Below are 22,805 nucleotides of genomic sequence, written 5' to 3' on the forward strand. Positions count from 1 at the left end.
ATTTGTCCTTTGAAAGGAAGTTGCGAGAAATTCTTTGCGTCTTCCATTTGAAAATGCCACAAATTTCAAATCAGTAGAACTCGGAAAGCACTGGGACAAATCAGGGGACCCTAGTTGATGTAACTGGCTAAGCTGTTTGTTATCTTGAGTTATTTTAAGGAGCTCATGTTGGGGCGGCGATTGAAATACACTTTATCCAATCCGGACGATTAGCAATGTCAAACCCTATACTTAGGCTATAATATAGTCTGATCTCACCACCTTGTTATCTAGTGTGTTATGTGCTTAATTTTCCACCTACTTTACCTTGCCCAAATCCCTTATCCTTCCTCTCCTTTTCCCCTCAAAACAAGTCGTCCATGAACCCTAAAATTGTATTCGCTATAGGAGGAGACAGGCGTTGTCCGGAACTGAAAACCCAACTCGGCGAGAAGCTAAGCATGTACTCATCAATGATCATAGCGCAACGGACTTTCACTAGAAATTATAGTGTTCCCTGCGAGTTTCTGGAGACTGCATTACCCTGCCTTGTCCGGTTTTTGAGCTCAGCAAGCACGAGAACTCCGGCAGCGGCAGCATTTTTGATTAAGTTTTTAGCCACGTACCTAGCTCATGATCAACATGCTCTGATCCACTTTCGAAAACTACAAATCGGCAGCCATCGTCACGCTCCGAGTAAATTAGGCTATCCGTTTTGGCACCCTTAAACCTCACAGCAGCGCCCAATATCCTCTCCTAGCTTCCTCCTTAAATTAATACAAGCAACCAGGCTTTGCTTTCTTGACACATCAGGGAGATGAGCAAAGCCTATATACATATGGCCACAATCATATATAATTATTCACATGAGAGCACCAATGGATGTACCTGCTCTGAAAGGATCAACTAACCGCGTAAACAAGAAATCCTTCTTCTTTGGGGCCCTAATGACCTTATTGAAAACTCTAAATGCGTTCTCATGTATAGCTATTCCCTTCCAAGATGGTCCCAACAAAATGTGTAGACATCCCTTCATCTCACCAAGAACCGACACTTCACGGCTGTGCAGCATATGCAAGCATCCATTTGTCCAGCACAAATTGATAAAAGCGAAAGCTAGCCCACGTTCCACAAGATAGAGAGGTGGCGAGATAGACACTAAAGTTTTTGGCATGCTTTAGCCAGAACCCGACTTGGCCATGTTGTAGAATATAACAATACATATACTTGTACCACTTAGTACTATTAATTCTGCTGGTTAATTACTGTATATATGTAGCGTGTGACGATATAATCGCATCCCTTTCTTGTGGGACACACACTTAGCCTGCCATGCAAATGATGATTAGTATTATGCATGTTGTGAGTGTGATGAGAGCTCCCCGAGCTAGCGAGCTTTCAGTGATGGCAATCATCACGCCATCATCATCATCACAACAGGCTAGCTATGATAACTTTACTGATACCTCCTCACCTACTTGACTAGCTAATCGCCTCACTATCCCTTCTCACCCACACTATAAATTGAGTCTCTTCAGTGGTGTGGCACAGCTAAGCGAATTAAACGCTGTCAGAGAGTAGCAGTGAGCAGCACAGTGCGTTGAGCTTCGCGCAAGATCGAGGCAGAGACCGTATGGCTAGGCTGGCGTCGGTGGTGCGGTGGTGCGGCGGGTGGAGGGAGCGGAGGGCGCGACGGCGGAAGCTGCGGTGGCGCCACTACAGCGGCGGGACGGTGTGGCTGGGGCGGCGCAGGAGCTGCAGGCTGGCCGTGTCGCGGCTGGTGCGGTGGCGCCTCGTGGCGGAGCTGCTGCGGCCGATCAGGAAGGCGCTGATGGAGATGGTGGTCGCGAGCGCGGGGCCCGGGCCCGGGCGGCGGCAGCTGGTGACGCTGCCGCTGCTCAACTTCCCCTTGGTCGGCACGCTCACGCTGCCGGCCGTCGCTTGAGGCGCGCGACAGCTGATCATGTAATGATTTTGCGTTTTGTTTCGTTTGGTTTTTCGTGTACGTATGGTTTGGGTTTAGCGATCTCCCGGCTGAGCGCGCTCCTGCCACTAGCTAATCTGTGATCTATGCGGTGCCACCACGTCTGGGGCTCGATCCAGTTCCAGCCAACCACGCCGATCAACTCGCGGCCTCGACGTCGACCCTCTGCTTGCCGGCCTGGTGCCAGCTTCTCCGTGGCATTACGTGATGCTTCCCCTCACTCCCTGCTAAATTTTTTCACTGCACGGCAGCACGTGGCATTGCGCCTGAGCCCCAGCCTTGGAACTGGTTGAATTGTGCGGTTGTGCCCTTCGTTTTTCGAGGAATGAAAATTTTCAGGTGGCCAAGATCGCCCTCCATTGTTTCTCATCGGAAGGACAAATTCACAGGTAATTAACAGTAGATTTAAGACTAACGCCCAATTTCGGACGCACGAATTTCATTAAAAAAAATTAGAAACCCTGAAATCTCTTTTAGAAGTTTCGCTACAGGAAAAGTATTCAATTCTAATAGGAAGGAGAAAATGATTTTCCCATGTCTAAAAAGGGTTAAATTAAGAGGCCAACAGTGCTAGCAAACTGAGAAGAGTTTCAGAAAACATGATAACACAACACAAAGAAATATTGCTCAAGAACAGATTCTGACAGCTAAGCAGTACGCTGTAGGTAGGGTGCGTTCGTACACATGAGCAAGATACACATATACTTGCATTGTGATGGATGGTGATAAGAATTTCCCACACTAGCTTGCCAAACATTGATCTTTCCTGTAAGAACACTAATAATTCAAGGACAGAATTGAGAACCTAGCTAGTAACATCTGCAATCTGCAGGGCTCATGATATGATTGCAAGGTATATTAACTAGCACCGGGAATTTTTATTTAACTTGTGCTAGTTACAAAGAGTGACATCTTAAATATATTTATTATTAAACACCATGCATGCATGATATATACTATATATGCACAGTTACGGGCTTACAACAGATAATCTATATGATTGATCTCGTTTTACAGATTACATGTATCCTCTTAGATACAGGCCAAAATTGTACAAAACTTACTATAGTGTGTTACATATATATAACGGTGTAGAATTTACGGGAGTTTTTATATATTTATTTGCTCTTATAACAGTATAGAATTTACTGAAGTTTTTAGATATTTATTTGCTCTTCTGAAATTTTTGGACCTCATTTGCAATATGAGATGACCCTTATTTTTGTTGGATGAGATGGCCTTTAATTATTAGATTACAAGGCACTTGCTATCATGGTCCAAACAAATAAATTTTTGATGTTGACGATCGCCAATTTATGGAACTAGTTTGTCCTTCTAGCTGGCGGCAAATGTAATACTTCCTCCGGTCATAAATACATGTCGCTTTGGTTAAGATTCGTTTAAACTTTTAAAACTTTGATTATCAATAACTTGCAAAATATTTAGTGTAGAAATATAAAAATCACACATGTAGATTTATCTTAAAAAATATTTCATAATATTATATTTTTATTAGATGTTACAACTATATTTTAATAGAAAATAATAGTTAAAGTTACACATCGAAAATTATGAAAAATCAAAATAACAAGTATTTATAACCAGAGAATATATGCGTACCACATATTTCTATAACCACGCCTATGGAAGCCAAGTTTGTCTTGACCTAATAGGACTCCGATTCTAATGATTCTAACTATAGGTTTGGCACACTGTGGAAATAGTTTTACCAGTAGTCCATCGGTTACATATAGAGTGATGGTTTGGAAGGCTGGAAGAGTGAAGAAGGGTAGTTCTTTACCCCTGGAGACCGGTACGGTGTTCAGTGCACCCGACACAGCCAAACTCTCAACAGGGGGTAGCTAGACATGGATAATGCACAGCTCAAGTGTTTTTGGAGACTCATCTACAGCTTATTTAGTGATAGCTTAAAGGTAACTTCGTGGTGGTTGAGGTCATGGGTTCAAAAGCTCCCTATTCTCTTATCGAAAATTAAAGCTGCACAGTTCCTCCTGTGTAGTCGTGATCATTTTTTCTGGACTCCAGCAGTACCATGAGTCAGATGTGGACATAAAAAAGAATATGTAAAATTAATTCACTATCTGTATACACTAATAGCTATACAATTTGTCTCAGAAGTTATTGTGAATAGGCATTTTTTTATACTCATCCAGTATTTTCATCAGACAGCTGCCAATGTTCATGGTGTAACACAAAGTTTTCCCAAGTTAGAATATATCAGCAAGAAAATATTGCTGACAACTATGATAATAGGTGAACACCACAATGGTTATTAGAGAGGGATGATACTACCATCGATAATACACCAATAACCATAGAAAATGTTAGATATGTGTAGTAATGATAACACTCAACATTGTTTGGCACTACTACAAAAACTTCTTTCATTGTCGGCTCCAAAACACCCATTACTGCCGGTTTTAAAGCCAGCAATAGGCAACAGGCAGTGATAGTCCCAGATTATCATTGTCGGCCTAAAGACTAACAGCAATAGTCGACTATCACTGTCGACTGAAGCCTTCAACCGGCAATAATAATCGGACGCCGAATTGATGTTTTTAGGGTTGGAAAAAATTGAAAAAATATATATTTTTTTGCACGCGAGGAACTGGCGCAAGTCACAAGTGACGTGATTTTTCATGCGAAATACGCGCGTGTGTGGTTCATAATACTCGAACCTGGAACCTCTTAACTCGTGCGATACGTCCTTACCATCCCACCATAGAAGTACTAGTGGTAGCATTAGTATATGCAATCATTTTGACATTTTCTGTCTAAAATTTCAAACAATTATTTGGATATCTAAATGACTTCAAATAAAAAAAATCAACTACAAAGTTGTAGATCTCATCGAGGGCTACAATTTTGGTACGAAATTTGTCCTTATCTAACTTCAAATAAAAATAAATTATCATCTACTATCACTGATGGCTCTAACTACGAACTGGCAGTGAAACTTGATTATCACTGCCGGTTCGTGCCTAGAGCCGTATCACTGCCGGTTCGTGCCTAGAGCCGGCAGTATAATCAAGTTTCACTATCGGTTTTTTTCGAATGACCTTTTAGTGCCGGTCCTTGATACGAACCGGCAGTGATACTCCATCACTACTGGCTCGTAATTAACCGGCAGTGATGGACCGATATATAAGACTATTTCTGTAGTAGTGTGGTATGTTATATATATGCCTTGTGCATAAATAAGAAATGGATTTCGTAAAAAAAGAATATATACACTGAATATGCAGTTTTTTATGGTGTGACGTATATCAAAATATAACCAAAATAAAGCTGGAATTAGCAACTATACTAATAATCGATTGGAAAACAGAAGCAAATATGGAGTATACGTATGGCTCTTAATTTAAAGAAAGGTTAACTGTAGACACTAGATCCCAAGATATATCTCTAGCTTTTAAGTAATTTTTTTGCCTTTACTCTTTTTTTAATGCATCGCACATTTAGGCATATGATATATATATATCCTCACAGCAGATTTGTCTTACAATAACAACGATGCATGTGTTCTTCTGTAACGTGGGAAAAATCAATACAGCTGTAAACAAACTTCACGAAAAAGAGAATTATGAACTTTCTATATGCACGGCATTCTTATGCAATTAACGTAAACAAGTTAGTTTAATCTTTTTTCTTTGCGAGGATCAACACAATTTAATTTCTCGGCCCGACATCCAGGTTTAGTAGAAAGCTAGCAGATGCAGATGATTAATCATGTGCTATATTTATCCCAGTGTCGTTAAGAAATCACTGTTAACAAAATGTTCAGAAAAGTCTACTTAATTATATATTAATGAGTTCTTTTGTTCTTGCTCAATACATTGTGCTTATTTTGCAAAAAAATCACAATGTGCTTATGAAAACTAAACTTTGGCACCTAGGGAAACTTCATCTAATAGACATCATGCTGGAATAATGCTTTCAGAGCAAGCTGTTCAGTTCGAATAGATTACTCGCCATGCATATATGTAGCGCCGATAAAAACATTACAAGAAAATGCATGCACGCATATGTTGGCAGAAGAGATCAGGAAAAAAAAGTATACGTGTCATTGGTATAAAACCTCCTCCAAATTAAGTTATCGGCGCACGATGTTGATCTGCCAACATTTTAGCAATATATATTTGTTATGTATATGTTAATCAATGAAATATGATTAATTTATAGCTAGCAAATTATTAGTACAGCTAACCTTGTGGGCCAATTATGAATTGGCTGGCTACAAAATTTCATTAGCTGTTAGAATTGATGGACGGCCATCTTACCTAATTAATCCTCTTAACTAAATGGAATGCTCACACCATGCCGTGTCTATATATAGGAGCTTCATGTCTTTTTGTCTATATATAGGAGCTTCGTGTCTATATACATGCATATGCATTTGATTGATAGCAGTGAGCAGACTTAATTAAAATTAAAGCCACATAAAAATAGGTCACCAGACTATATATATATATATATATATATATATATATCCAAAATAGGAAGACAAATAATTCCATTATTATCACTTTCGTAAATAGAAACAGTACGAATTTGTTCACCAAAAATAAATAGAGAATACGGAAAAAGTGAAAATTAAAGCAAACAAAGTGGAAATCTCTATAAGGTACTTTATGAATGCAATAATGCCTGAACTATATATGTACAATTTTTATAAGATTTGTGCGGATATGCTTGACCTACCCCATGACACGCAATTTGCACAGCTTAGTTCTCCTTCGATGAATTGAAACAAGTAGAAGAAACCAGGATCGAGCCTTTCAGATTCTTACCCCATAGAGAAAGCAACAGTGCATGTGCAAGGACAATACAACCAATAAAAAAAACAAGACAGAAGAACCTAACCAGAAAAACTAGATAGCATCAAGTACAGAATACTCTTTTAGAGCCGGTGGCACCTAAAAAGGAACAGGGGATAATTAGTTGGTGAGGTTCATGGAAGGCGAGGGGAGAAAAAATATTTCTAAAGGAAAAAAACAAAAGGGAGACCCTTTAATCAAAAGATGCTAACTGCCTGTGGAGAGAATGTCTTTTGGTTCCTTTGGCTACACGTCATGTGTCTTCCCGAGCTCAAAGTTCAGCAGCCCTATCCCTCATAGACCGTGGATCCCACTTTCCCAAATTTGAGAGGAGAAAAGAAACTCTACCAAACCAATTGAACATAACCACCATCGTAGCACTCCAATTACACGAGGCAACAACTAGGTAGAGGATCATCGCTAGTTGTCTCTCCCAGTGGTGGGAGAGATAGAGAGAGATACATACATGTGCACAGGAACTACACATTACTCCAGAAAATAAGAACTAGTATATCTAACTCAATCAGCCATCCAGCTCAAGGGGAAAAAATAAAATCCGTCACATGCATCATGCATTCATCCAGCCACTCATGGTAAAGTTTCATGCATGCCATGATTACTTACCTTACTTCTTCCCCATTCAGAATTTCAGATAGACCTACAAAAGAAAAATTGACAGGCAGAAAAAGTGTGTGTGTATAAAAGCTACCTACATGCGTAGCTAGCTACAAGATACATGGCATGGTTCCACAATTCACAAACATATATGCAGATAAATCATCTGACCCAACAACACTGCACTAGCTTATATGTAACTCCATGTTTCTCTCTCTCTATATATGTTACAAGTAATTACCTCAATCTTCCTCCATCTCTTGCTGTGGCTCCATCTTCCATGCCCATGTTCCCAACCTATACACCTACTAATAATCTTACCAACTAGACATATGTACCACCATCTCCTCCTCAATAATCTCCTATATATCTTAATCATGCATCTCATGTGACATGAACAAGAGATATGAGATGATCTAGGTAGAAACAGCGGCGACGGCGGCGGCATATGATCGATGGTGCAAGAACAAGAATTAATTAACCATGCGGTATTAATTAATTACTGGTTCGATCATTGGCCGGAGAAGAGGTCGACGAGGCCCTGCATGAGCTGCACCTGCGCGCGGAGGCAGCGCACGTAGTCGGCGGTCTCCTCCAGGAGGCTGCAGTACTCCATCCCGTTGCCGCCGGGGATCAGCTGCCGCAGCGCGTCGGCCCTCGCCGGTTCCCCCTCCTGCCGCGGAGGCGGCGTACGGACCGGAGGCGCCACCGATGTCTGTCCTGCAGAGACGCTACTCCTGCTGGCACCGAGCGGTGGCGCTGGCGCAGCGGAGACGCGCCTCCGCATCAGGACCGCGCGCCTCGACCTCACCGCCCTTCGCACGCGCACCTGGCGGAGCAGCGCCCGGCTCCAAGCGCTGCGCGGGCTGGCGGCGCGCGCCATGGAGGAGTAGGCCGCGCGGCGGATGGTGCGCGTGCGGCGCGGCACGGGGGTGGAGCTGTGGATCCGGGACAGCGCGCGGAGGAAGTGGAAGGCCAGCATGCGCTTCGACGGCGGGGCCGAGGCCGAGTCGTCGGCGGCGCTGGTGACACGGCGCCGGTTAGGGTTAGGGTTTGCTGGTGGAGGCGCCGTTCTCTTTGCGGCCATGAAACGGCACAGACAAAGAGAGAGAGAGAGAGAGAAGGCGAAGATCCAGAGAGAGAGAAGAGTGGGGGAGACGGGCGCGTTACTTAAAAGGCAGGAGGTGTGGCCGTGTCGGAGGAGAGAGGAGGAGGAGGCGGCGGCGAAGGGGGGCTAAGGTTGGGGAAGATAGGGTGGGGACTGGGGAGGAGAGAGGGATGGAGATTTGGGGTCTGACACAAAGGGATCAGGAGAGGGACCTGCCTGCCTGCTATCTTAGAGAGAGAAAGGGTAGAAGGAACACGGCTCTGACACAAATGTCCTGAGCAAGATCCGGTGTCCTATAATACCTAGTTGATCGACGACGAGAGACAAAACAACAAGGCATGCAGAGAAATGGAGGATTCTTCTGGTGCAAGATTAAATAGCTAGAGAGAGAAGGAGATGAGAATATGAGCAAGTCTGCCCTCTTGCATGTGGGATAATATGGATCATGTGAGCGATGGGGGGAGAGATATAAAAGCACTTTGGTCGGACTGCGGTCGGATGAACAATCATGCATGTCTACTCCAAATCGGCGACCACCTCCCAATAATTCTACGTAAACTAACCCAAGACAAGGAAGATCAACGTACTCGGTGATATACTACCTCTGTTCTTAAATAAATATCGTTCTATAATATATATAGTTAAATTTTAAAAACTTCGATCACTAATATATACAAAATTATTAAAATTTAACATATAAAATATAATAGTAGTGAATTTGTTATAAAAATATTTTTACATTATCTAATTTTTATCAATTTTTACTTAGAATATGGTTATCAAAAGTAATAGTTAAACGTGTTTATTGAAGACCGTATTGATATCCTAAATGGCAAGTAAAAGAGATGGAGGTACTATACAATTGTGCAAACTGCAACTGCTAAGCTACTTAATTTCTCTACACTGACCCGTTTGATCCCGTACCAGAAAATCCATTGTATGTCATTGGAACTTAAGCTTTTGACTTATGTGTTATTTAAAATTTACGTTTACTTTCTCTGCCACTGGATCAAATCCTTTTATGCCACAACAACTCTTCTATGTCATCTAAAATATACTACTCGCTCCCTCCCTTCTATACCACTCCAATGACATTTGATCCGGTAGTAGGAAAGGAAAGCATAAATTTTGGATGACACGAAAGGCGAAAATTTTAAGTTCCAATGACTTTTTTCATCAATTAATTAACACTCAACTTTCCATTTTCGCATGCAGCACGTTGCTGTAGCTGTCTGCTAGCTTCAAGAACGTTAATAACTCGTAAATTAAGCAGCTGCGTGCGGGCAACGTAATCTCTAGTGCAGGTTGAATTAGTCGTCGTGTTCATCAGTGATACGGGCATGCACGGCGTACGCGCTTTAATTTGGCCGACGAGCAGGAGATCGAACGAAGAAATTAACCCGACCGGCCGGCCATGATCGACCGCCTCGAGGAATTGAACACATGCATGTCGTCGCGTGCATGCTCTTCTGCCAGCCGGTCGAGTAACATGCGCGCACGCTGATTCGCTCCGTTTCCGTTAGGCCGGGTGCGGCAGCTCAGCCTGACAACTAGGCCGGGTGACGTCATGGCTCTCATGAGAGGTGAGGAGAGAGAAACATGGGAATCAAATTCGGGGAGGAGCGAGGGAGGGAGGGCGATGGCGGTGGACGTATCGGATTGGAGTGGCGGGCTGGTGAGGAGAGAGAAAGAGACGAGAGAGAGAGTGAGAGAGGGGAGTGGTGGGTGGCGGGGCCGGGCGTTGCAACTTGCAAACCACCACATGAGCGCACATGGGGTGGGCTGGCCCACCTCCCCCGCCGATGGATGGAACGGATGGATTGGTAGACGAGGAGGGGGGGGGGGGGAGAGAGAGGGTTCCAATCGAGCGCGGCCACACCAGCCGATATATGAAGCGCGTACAGTGTCCGTGTGTATTTTCTTTTCTTTTGCATTCTTTTCATCTCTCGCAGCAGATACTAGCGGCACTTTTTTGCGAAAACTAGCAGCAATATTTGTAATCGTAGTCGTGCCTCATAAACTCTGTCCCTTTCACTCGCGACTGCGAGCAGGTCAACAGAAAACGATCCGTGTGTATTTGTCAGTTCCAATCGATTTGACAACGATAATTTCGAAAGGCAGTATCGTCGGAACGTTATTTAAATTTATTATTAGTATTGACGTATACGAAGTTTAGCGAATGTATAATTTCGAAAGGCAGTATCTAGACCTCAAGCTTTACATGTCGTGATCGAGAGAGAGAGACAGAGAGATTATTAGCTAGCTTATAGCAAATGTAATTAATGGTTGGTCTGACGTCTAAACCAAGGCCATCAGCCTCACACGAGCTCGATCCTGTGACGGTTAAGACATGCTAATCAGTGATCACATATATATGAACACAAATTAGACAAAGCCATAGAAAGAGAAGAAAAAAGAAAAGTTGGATTGTATTAATATGGAAGGACGGATCGATCGGTGGTGTACTGGACTCCCGGCCGGCAAATCGATCGATAGATCGTGGCCTCTCACTTGCTCCTCGTGACTGTTGACTTGTTCCCATCAACGGGATAAGCTAGCTAGCTTGCATGCAACGAGACGATGGAGATAGATCACATTAAGCCCCTGTTGCTACCTTGCTATATGCACCGATCATGCATGGGTGGGCATGTGTTGCCAGTAGTAGTGGCCAGGGCATGAATTTTTTTTACGTACCTAGATGAGTGTGCACCTAGTCTGAATTATACAATTGCGAGTTTTTTTTAGAAAAACGTAAAAGGAACTAAGATGTAGAATATGGTGCAACTTATTCACTCGCAAAAAGGTGCGCAAAATATGATCATATGTGAGCTGTAAAAAAGAGAAAAAGGATCAACTGAAAAGGTTGTATAAAATTCTCTTCTTTTCTACAGCTCATATGCTAAACTTTTCAACCTATATGAACCTTTTTGAGAAAGTTTTAAAATGTAAAAGTATATAGTAACATTGGCATAAACTTAAACCGATAAACATGAAGTAATGACACGGAAATTAGCTAGGCTTCATCAATCATGAGTGTCCTGCTCCAGCTGCCTCCTTCTAAAAGTAAAATTTGAAGTATGCGTCCTTCGTCTTGCTAATAAATCCGAAGTGGTTATGTGATAATGCATTCACCACCAAATGCATGCTCACACGATTTGTTCGATACCAATAATGATGCTTAACAGATGACATAAACTACTGCCCAACCGCTAATGATCCGTGCTGCGCTTCCGGCATCCATATGGACCATGCCTGCATGGATCCTGTTCTTGGAGTTGTCGGGCATGCACTGCAATATATTTTATGTGTCGAAATTAAACGTATGTCGAGACCACACAAGAGCGTAGTGTGTATTTATCATGATTGTTAATATTATTAGATGGATAGATTAAGATGAGATTATTGATCAATATTAAAAAAAATAACAATGAGCAGAGCACTGCTATTTCATTTAAGAAGAGGGAAATAAGTAGTTTTTACATAGAAGAGATTACATATGGAAAATAGACACACTCGATTTAAAAAAAAACATAAAAGAGCTCACAATCCTACCACCGGTTATCCATACACCAAAGAGTGTATAGGAATCTCTTCCTTGATATGCCTGAATACCTCTACTGGCTGCATTAAAGTGTCATCAAAGACATGTCTGTTCCACTCTTTCCATATGTTTCAAAGCATGAACATGATGATTCAATACGTAAGAAATTAGCAAAGAAGACACCATATTAGTGATGGCTGCTCAGCATGCGTCATTAATATTAGATTAGTGACGGGTCCAATAAAGACACATCACTAATGTGTCTTCTTATCCGGACCAAACATAGACTCGTCACTAATAAGTGGTTATTAGTGCTAGTCATAACATGACCTATCATTGATGATAATAGTGACGGTCGTTTTAGGCCAGTCATTAGTATCGGGTCAAGTTGTGACCCATCACTAATGATCAGGTCATCAGTGATGGGTCATCCTAAACCACTCATTAGTGACAGGTTAAGTTGTAACTCATCACTAATGATCAGATTATTAGTGATGGATCGTCCTAGGTCAGTCATTAGTGAAAGGTTAAACTGTGACTCGTCACTCATAAACAACTCATCAGTGACAAGTCATCTTAGGCTAGTCGTTAATAATGGGTTAAGTTATGATCCATCACTAATGGCGGTGTTCATCAGTGCGGAACTTTGGTAAGGGCTCTTCTTGTGGTATTTGCCATCGATAAAAAAAATGAAAATAGAATCATACGAATGTTTTGTAACATGCTAGTCTTCATCTATTCAATAAGTGTTCCCTGCTGAAATAAAATATGTTATTTTAGCTCTCCATTTAAATGCTCAACAATGCAAATATGATCTTGAGTTATTCTCACCTCAACAACACTAGGATAGGAATCATTGTATATTTTTGCTCAATTTTGATGTAAGGTTGGCGGCTATGGATGCAAAACGCGTTCTGAAAATGATGCAGAAACCTCATTGTGAGAGAACTCAATCTTCCAAGCCGAATTTGGCCTTAAAAATTCGCTGAACTTGACAAAGTAAGGAGAAATAGATGTAACTTTTTCTATAGATATCCGTAGAATAAAAAAAATGTTGATGTGAGAACGGTGACGTCAGAGGAGGGGTGAATTAGGATACTTAGAAACTAATGTCTACAAAAACTTCATAAGATAAACATATCTTAATTTCTATCTAAATGCGCTCTAGGTTTATCTAGTGTGTCTACTCTACTGCTCAAGAGGATTATAACCTACTCTAAAAAGGTAAATTACAAGTATGTAAATGCGAAAATGTAAATAGAGTAGAGAGATAAATTCAACACAAAAGATTTTTATCCCGTGGTATCGGTGGCACACAAGCCACCTTTAGTTTATGTTGGAGCTCCACAAAGATGTAAGGGTATGCCAAATTAAATATAGATGCTGCTTTCTATCTCGATCAGGAAAATGGGGCAATTGGAGCTATAATCAGAGATGAAGTGGGAGGTTTCCTTGCGGCTAGCAATAGCATAATCGCTCATGTCAATTCAGCATCACCTGCAGAGGTTGGAGCTCTGAGAGAGTGACTCATCCTAGCAGGATAGATTGGGTGCTCGAAGTTAATCATTAACTCTGATTGTATGGAGGTGGTTCAGACAATGCAGGACGGTGGCAACTCGGCAACTGAAGCTTCGGCAATATACGAGAGTGTAATTTTCTAGCTAGAGGCTTTGATCATGTAATAATAGAACACTGTCCACGGGAGAGTAATATTGTAGCTCATGTGTTAGCAGCACAGTTAGAGGGATCCTAGACATGTGTCTGGATGGGAGATCCCCAGAACTTTATTGTGGCCAGGTTAGTAGATGATGAACTATCTTTGATAATCAATAGAGTTGCCATGAAGGCATTCCCTAAAAAAAAACTGTTAAAAACATCATTAGAAAATTGCAAATAAATTTGAATTAAGAGAAGGTATATCCATGGAACTCTCAATAATCCCACTGTTCGATAAGATCGATCTATGGAGAAGTGTAATGGTCCGACGCATACCCCCTACCTTCTAATGCTGTTCTCATGTTTAATGTACAGTTCGTCGTCTTATGTACACGGACGGGGAAAATTATACTCCTATTAGTTTACTCAAAAGGTATGAAACGAAAATATCATATGCACTAGCTTGCATGCCTGCAAATTATATATATATACACACACATGCCAGCTTTTAGAGCTGTGTATAAAGAACAAATCTGTCAGGACAAAGCTTTTTCAACATGAATAGTGGGCCTAGCCACTAGTCAGTATCTAGGATATATAGCCTATGTGTAGTCTACAGCTGCTCAAAATATTTCCAATGCTGAAGAAAGTAGAATGGTTGGAATAATTAGGGTTGAAAGCACTTCGCAATTCTACTTGTTTTATAGCCTTCTTGTTGTCTACAATCTTCATGGATCCGTGCATGGAAGCGTCCTTTATCTTTTCTCACATGGAAGCGTGCACACATGTATAGTCAAATATGGAAATTTATGTCTAGCTTCATTTGGGGCTAGAATTAATTATGTTGATGTCACAAATACTAGTAACATTTTTTGTGTTTCTTTGAGATTAAAAAACCTAATAATGTGCAGTATTGCTGCGGATATCAAACACCTAGATTATTTGATTTCAATGTAATTGAATAGGTAAATATGGCTACTTAGGTTAGTTGTAAGAAGAAAATTAGGTTAATGCTAGACATACATGTTACCTTCATGCTCATCGCAATGCATATCCAGATAACTAGACACTTACTGGCTGTAGTGCAAAATAAGTTTAATTGATGCCTCAAGCGGTTGTATATTAATGTCACATTTTTCAACTATTATATAATACCAAATTTAGAATCAGACACATTTGCATTTCAAAACTAATCCAGTTATTAAAGAGGTTGGTTTATACTTGAGAAAAAACAATCAGGCAGCCTAACTTCGAATAAAAGGATCAGTGGAAGAAGGGAAATAAACCAACATGCATATGCATATATGAAAGTAGCACACTTAATAAATGTGGAGATATATATTTGTTACATAGATTATTCATGAACCTAAATTTCAAAGTAGAAACCCAAATCAGTATGAGTAATGTTTCTCTATATTTGTCATCCCTTAATACTCAGTTCTTCATATTTAACCTCTCGGTGATTTTTTTCTATCCCTGTCCCTAAATATGATTGGGGTGTCGATATGTCCCAACCTTATCTGCGCACGATGGACAGATTGCCTTGTATATGAAGCCGTTAGCATGCAGTAGGTTATTAGAAGGTTCCAAGAAGCAGGAATAGGGATGGGAAACCACTTTGGAGGATTACAACAAGACTCCTTTGTACACATCTCATATTCTCACCTACTGATTTGGTCCCCTAAAGGGGCCTTAACCCACATGCACGCACCATAAGCAAGTAATCGAGACGATTGATCAATCGACGGGAAACATGCAAAAGCCAAGGAGGCGCGCCTAGGGCAAGAGGTGTATTAATCGGTGCTGCTTCTTTGACCAATAAAAAGGGTAATCAAACACTAGCTCATGTTCGATATGTACCTTGATCCGTAGCTAAGCAAAGCAACCCAGCTAGCATGGGAGAGGTTGCACCTGATCAATAACGACTTTGCCAACGTGCATGTATTAAAACTGTGATGCTGCCATGCATGTACGTAGCATGCCTTACAAGGCACTTCATCTCTTTCATGAAAGTATCGATTGAGCTAGCATCATCATGGATAGTCTAGCTAGCAACACGCGACTTTAACATAACGTTGCATATATATCTCTCTTTTTTTATTAATCGACATGGTACGGTTAGCATACAGTAGTAGTCCGTGTGTGCCAGCTCATTAGCTGCTAGCAATCGCCAAATCGATCAGGGGGACCAACGTTGACTATTATAAGTATTATCTGTTATTTATGACTTTTAGTATGTTAAAAGGATAAAAACAATTCGGTAAGAAAATCAATCATAATGGGTCATATTATGACTATCATAAGTGATGGTAAAAAATATTAAATAGATAAAATATCTTGCTTCCTTCAGAATACACACGAGGATGAGGTGGTAAGGGGCAAGGCACATAAGTGGAGGTTGCGATTTCGATTCCTACAGAACGTAGAGTTTAAAAACAGTGTGAAAAATAGCAAATGACACGTAGTGAGTGGTGATGACTCGGATGAAAAAAATATATTTTTGACTTTTTTTATATCCAAAAAACACAAAAAATGTTAATAAATTATAAGTGGTCCATCACTTATGACTTTTTATAAGTGATGAGTCAAGTTACGACCCGTCATCGATGATTTTATTGAAGACGGGTCATTAATCATCATATATGATTAGTCATCAGTGACGCATTCGAGGTGACAGGTGTGAAACCTGTCATAACGATTATCACCCGTCACTTATGATCTTTTTCACATAGCAAACAAGTAACAGTTTCTTAGTGCTCCGGATTCAAGCTAGGCATGCATTTGAAGGGAGTGTCATGGTCATAGAGCTGTAGCCAGCGAAGAACCCGGCCGTCGTTTTGCAGGAAGTTTAAGGATTGGATGTCTGCTGCCTGCTGCCTGCTGCAGTGCAGAGACATGATCATATGGAGTTTATGTGTCTACTGTTGCATCCGCTAGCTTGCTTGGCTAGTGTATAACAAAATCTAAATTCTAGGATCCTCTAATTAGGTCAATAGTGATTGTCATTATGACTTGTTGATAAGCTGGCATAAACATAATGACACGAATTGATCGATGGATTCATGAGCTTTGCTACACATGCTAGCGCCCAATAGTATGCTGCCTTGTTTCCCGGTTTACGCATGGCGCCACCAGCCGGAGAAGGCAAGGCTCGTGCGACTGTTCTACATGACTCATATTGTTGTGCGACGTAGCTTCTGCAACTGCCGCCCATGCAAGTAATCGCTAGTGGAGTTGATCTTGTGAATTTAGCATGAAAATTGAGGTTAGTTGAAGACGGTGATCCGGCCGGCATGCATGCTCTAGATTTTTGTCCCCGGCCGGTTCGGCATGCGAAGGAATATATAGGCTCCGATCGAGTAGAAGGCATCAGCTGGGGTATGGAGATTGGAGAGCAGCAGCACACCTGTCGCTGGCGAGCGAGCGGAGCGACCGCATGGGTGGAAAGAGACCAAGAGACGACGTGAAGGCGCCGGGCGCGCGCGGACGCCGAGGGCGTACGTCGTGACGGGCACGATTAATTTGGGTTGGAGCGGCATGGTAGGATTTGCGGCGTTTATGCGTGTAGCATACAGCTAATGATATAATGATAACGTCGCTGTGATGCCCCCGCGCGCGGGGGACAGCGGTTGGGGGTGCGGATGTCACTACTACACAAAATATTATTATAGGCGAGTGGTAACATCTTTTTACAGACATTTAGAGTATCCGTCGGGATCGAATGTCTGTAAAAATGAACGATTTTCACATGCGCAAAACAGACCGTCTGTGAAAATCCATTTTCACAAACGGTTAACTTAAGAAATCGTCTGAAAAAATAGAGATATTTTTATAGGCAGTTCACATAACGAATCGCCTATGAAAATTATTTTTCACAGACGGTCCACAGCCGCACAGAACCGCAGCCACTTTCTCAACCGCATGTAGAAATAAAAACTAGGTGTCTTAAAAAATAATTTTTATAGTAGTGCGCGGTGGATTACACCCGAGTTAAGGATAGCGTACATCACTATTAAATATTTATGGATTCACTGTAGTATAACTTAATTAATGAATTAGTTATTTTGATCTAATCAAAATAACTAGTTAATTAATTGATTTGAACTAAAATAGATTCATGGATCGCCCAACGCAAAACCCTAACCTGAATCAGCGCAACGGGCACCGTGGGTCTCTCGATCCGACGTATATATGATGGTGGCACTTTTGGCTGGGATTGAGAGAGGCGGAGGGAATTAAGCACCTAATATGGGCGTGGTGTGGTCGCGATGGGTAAAATTACATCATACATTTATAGTCTTTTTTAATAATGATAATACAACTTTTAATATCTATACTAATAAGATATTCATAATATATCTATTTTTTAAATAGACACTTAAACTCACGTTCAAAAGAACTCAAGTTTTAATCATCTAGACCTACATTCATATCCTCAACCAACTATAATTAATATTTATGTAACAAGACGACTGGACTGTTAGTTAGGAAGTGGCTAACCGCGAACAGGCGGCGGGGCGATGTTGCTGTAGGGGGACGGCAGCTAGACGCGACAGAGGGTTGAGATCGTGGCGCAACCAAGAGATTCAGACCTATCCACACTCCATTGAGGGAGCTTGAGCTTTTCTTGGCTTCATGCTGAAGACGAAGTGTAAGACCAAATTAATTTGCTACGATATCATCAATTTTACATTTTGGGCTCCATAGCGAGTGTAAACAAAAACAAGAAGAGTTTTAATCTACGACGAAGGACGTTTTATTGATTCTTTTTTTGAAAACAAGCTTTGTACCATCCACGTTTGGAGAAAAGCTAGCTAGTCAATTCCTTGACGTTGGGTTACTAGTTCCGTATTTTCCCGGTTCGATACTCCACGCCGCACTTTCTGCTCCGCTGCTTTGGACGACGGAGCTTCGGGTGTCAAAAATTCCGTGACCACTGATTACTGTAGCGATCGCACTGTTGGTGGGGCGCTGAGCCTCCCGCTCATGGCGCGGTCATTGTCCGGACGGCGACGCGGCTAACGGCACGACAAGGCGCGGCAGGGCGGTCCAAGCGCGGGATGCAGGGCCCGGGGAGCTGCGGGCATGTGGCTGACACAACTCCCGCGCGACACGGCACCAACAGCCACCCCACCCCGGCCCATCCTCCCGCGCCCGGATCGCGCGAGCGCCTACGCGCTGCGTACGCAGCTATCATCATCATGCCGCTCCTCCTCCTCCTGTACTGATGGCGCCAGGACGATCCCTTTCCGTATCGCGCGCCGGGCAGGCGCCGAAAAGCGTATACGCGCGGCGCGGCGCGGCGCTCGCACGCAGGGACAATAATTGGTAGGTGCTGTCTTTCCCCATCGTGTACATACGTATATACCTCAAAGTGGTGGATGTAGAACCGAGAAATAGAGACTATTACTCTTCATTTTTCTTATTTTTTTCTTTTCTCTTTCATGTCTACAAATTATAAAATTTTCTTCTCTCCTTCGTATCCACTCATGATATCCCTAGGTACGACCCTACCACCATACGGTGCGGCCATGCCCCGACCTACATCGTGTCTCTCTGTCTACTGCGCAGTTCCAGTGTTTTGTTCCGGGACAGCTTGAGTTTAACAAGTTGTTACGTCCGCGTCCTGTGGCGGGGCCATGCAAGAGATACGATCGGGCATGCATCGCGTATAAAACTGGTATTTTGTTCACTAAAACAGGGCAAATAATGAGACGTCGTACGGGTCGCCCTGTAGCCGGCCGGTCCTTGGGGTTAGAGAGAGTTAGGCGCGGCCGCTCAGGTTGGTGATCATTATCCGATATTACTGTACGACGGCGGCACCATCATCCTGGCCAGCACCTCGATTTCATGGTAGTTGAAACGTTGTGGTTGTACTGGGTGCTGAATACTGACACGTTGACAACCCTCTCTCGATGGAAAGAAAAGAACCAAGAAGCAAGCGCTTGGACGGTTTCAACCAAGGCTTCAAAAGTACAATGTCTCGAGATGACGCATGATTGATGCAACGATCGAGAGGTCTGCAGAGCAATCACTGCAAACCGGATGTCATTCTGTGTATGTTTTGTCATGGTTGCTGGGAAAAAAACTCTCTGTTCTCTGAAGCAAAAGTAACGTATAGGTGCAACGCAAGACGATTGGTGGTAGCAGCGTAGCACGCCAGGCGCACAGCCGTAACCGCCAGCCAGCACGTATATTCATTGTGCACTTCTGGCGGATGCAGAGAAGCCAAAGTGGGGGCTCGTCCACATCTGTCTGCCTCTTCTGCCTCCTGTTTCTCTTTTCTCTTTTTATCTTCCTCTCTCCCATCCACCGTAAAGTATTGTTAGGAGTTTAGAGTAAGTGAAATTTTTTACTAAGTATATAATACTATTTATTTTTATTAAGATTCGTGTTAAAATAATAGATAAAAAAAATCATAAGGTGTATAAGAGAATTAACGAATAGATAAATATTAAAAGAGAAATAGACGATCGAAATAGCCTTTGTGCCCACACCCCTTGTAGAGTTAGGTTTACCAAACTCAGAGGAGGCTTCATTGGCTGCAAAGTGGTAGGAGGATGGAGCATCCAGCTCCCTGGAGAATTAGAATCCTCTGACTTCACTCTTTTGAAGTCACAATATGCAGTCATCTGGATTCGTCGTCCCTATTTCTTCCCAATTTTCACGGGAAATCACCCTCGTGTCATCATCTCCCCTTCGCGGGCCGATGCGTGACAGCGTGAGAGCCATGGCGGCGCACCTCGGCGCCGACGAACGAAGGCTCGATTCAGTCTGCCGAGGACACCAGCAGCTGCAGCTCACGACGTGAAACTAGCTCATGTGGGTATCAACCGACGGGCTCAGCCGGAGCACGGTCGGAGGCGAGCGCCATATCACGACGATGCTCGGTTTGCATGGACGGTCGCGCCGGCGATAGGCCATGGGCGAATCAGCGCGGGCTACAAACGAAGGAGGGTTGTGGGATGCTCATTACGTGCTCGTTTGGTTGGGAGAAGCGCTGCGGCCGCGTCTCAATGTGCGGCCGAATCGGGACTCACCAGAGTTAAGAAAGACGACGGACAAAAGCTCAATTCGGTGGAGCACAGCACAAGCAACAGCCATGGTGGGCGAGCTGCCGCTGCCTGAGCTGATGGACAACCTCTTAGGAGAGATCCTCCTCCGCCTCGCTCTGGACGACCATGCATGCCTCGTGAGGGCGATATGACGCGGTAGGGATGAAGCTGGCTACAGAATACTCGCTGCGGAGGAAGCCAAGCACCAGAGGTGTCCGATGGAACCCGCGGTAGCAGCGGAGGATAGCGACATCGGTGAGGAGGTGGCGCTAGGGCTTGCAGAGGAGGCTGCAAAAGCTAGGGAGAAATCGAGGCGTTGGATGCTATGAACGGCGGATCCGGCAAGCTGTGACTTCAAAAGAGCGATCCTGATCCTATGCAGGGGATGGATGGATGGATGGATGGATGGGCGCCCGCGCGAGCAGGTGTGAGGCGCGGACAAAGGCAGGGCGGGACGGGCAGCTGGCGACGCAGGTGGTGCCGACTCTGCACGTGGTGGGGCAACCGCGCGAGACCTGACCTACCGACGGACAACGAGGGCTGGTGCGTTCGCGGACGAGCGAGCGACGGCTGAAGCGGGCGGCCGGCGAGGCGAGGCGAGGCGACCGATCGTTGCGCGGGGCCCCCCGGCTCGCTCGTGCATACGGTGACATGCCACCTACGCCCCAATTTCTGTCCTCCTCCGCTTTTGAGTTTTGACTCCCCCGCCCCCAGTGCAGGTGCAGCGCCACATCCTTACTCCTGGTTTCCTGCCCGGCCACCGAACGCGTACGTGCACGAGGCAGGGGCGTCGTTTTAATGCAACGCAAGCGTATTGTTTCTTAATTCTCTTGAGGGAAATTCAGGGATATTCCCCATCTGCGATCGCATGATGATGGAATGCCTGGTCAAGTTGATCCGAGAAATCCCTTGATGGAAGCTAGAAAGCTACCTGGAAGTCATAGCGTGTTCGAAGTCATAGCGATCACACGATGATGGTCTCTGCTGTTACCTTGCCATGATTTAGAAGAGGATATGATTGACACACACCTGCTTGCGAAGGAGAATCGGTCAAGAGGGGGAAGGATCATGGAGGCGTGGATGGTCGCTCCGTGCCAATGTACACAAGCACACGAACACGATGACTGTTTCCCACTTTATTGGTGCACGGTATATCATGGTTCGGTGTATCATTTTTTCCCACACAGAGCGGATGGGCAGATGGCCCAATGGCAACACCCTCACAAGTGAGGTGAGCAGATGGCCTAGTGGCAACACCCTCATAAGTGAGGTGAACTGAGGGTTCGATTTCTCTTTCCAGACCATTTCTATAAAATGCCGCTAAAGAAGGTTTCAGATAAAACAAAATTGATTATATAAAAAAAAATATGTGCTTTCTCTCAAAACTCTTCTCCTCCTTAGCGGACCTCCTCCCTATCTCTCCCTCTATTTTGTGCTTTGAGATTTGTGTGGAACATAAAAAAAAATTGCTTAGTAGTCGGTACATATTTGTACTTTAAAAAATTTGAGAAAATTTATATGTGTACATGTTATGTATTAGAGTGTACAGGTGTATAAAATACAGATTGAAGTGTATCGCACGGATCTCAGAGCACAAGTAGAGGGGAGGAGGTCCTCATGGAGGACAGGATCCGGGTTAGCTTCCTCCTGCCTTCTCTCCTCATACGTTGCTCGGGGCCACGTGTTCAAATTCTGGACGTCAGTGGAAACTGAATTACGGTCTCCGCAGCCTTGTGCAGCCGCGCCATGCAATGGTTAGAATCTGCAACTTATATTCAGAATTGAATAGGCAAAAGCGTCACTGTGCAGAACAAATAATCGAGGAGTATAAGCTTTCATGTTAGTTACATCCCTCAACATATAAATGCAATTAGTTGGTCTTTCATAACAGGAGCAGCAGGCGATTTCAAATGCAAAATTATCTGGAATTGAAGCTGAAGAGCTGATTACCAGGTACTCATTCACATTTCAAGCATTATGCATTCCTAACATAAGTACTGCCATGGACGTTTTATAGGAAATCGTCAGA

The 22,805-nt window shown here is 43.3% G+C and overlaps 1 protein-coding gene across 1 annotated transcript; it reads right to left on the reverse strand.

Moving 5' to 3' along the window:
- Positions 1 to 7,473: 7,473 nt before the first annotated feature.
- Positions 7,474 to 8,946, reverse strand: LOC133889015 (transcription factor IBH1-like). The gene has a single exon (XM_062329442.1). It carries the CDS (start codon positions 8,501 to 8,503, stop codon positions 7,928 to 7,930), a length of 576 nt encoding a protein of 191 aa, XP_062185426.1. The 5' UTR covers positions 8,504 to 8,946; the 3' UTR covers positions 7,474 to 7,927.
- Between the last annotated feature and the right edge of the window lie 13,859 nt (positions 8,947 to 22,805).

Source organism: Phragmites australis, chromosome 13, assembly GCF_958298935.1.
Source record: "Phragmites australis chromosome 13, lpPhrAust1.1, whole genome shotgun sequence".
Classification (NCBI taxonomy): domain Eukaryota; kingdom Viridiplantae; phylum Streptophyta; class Magnoliopsida; order Poales; family Poaceae; genus Phragmites; species Phragmites australis.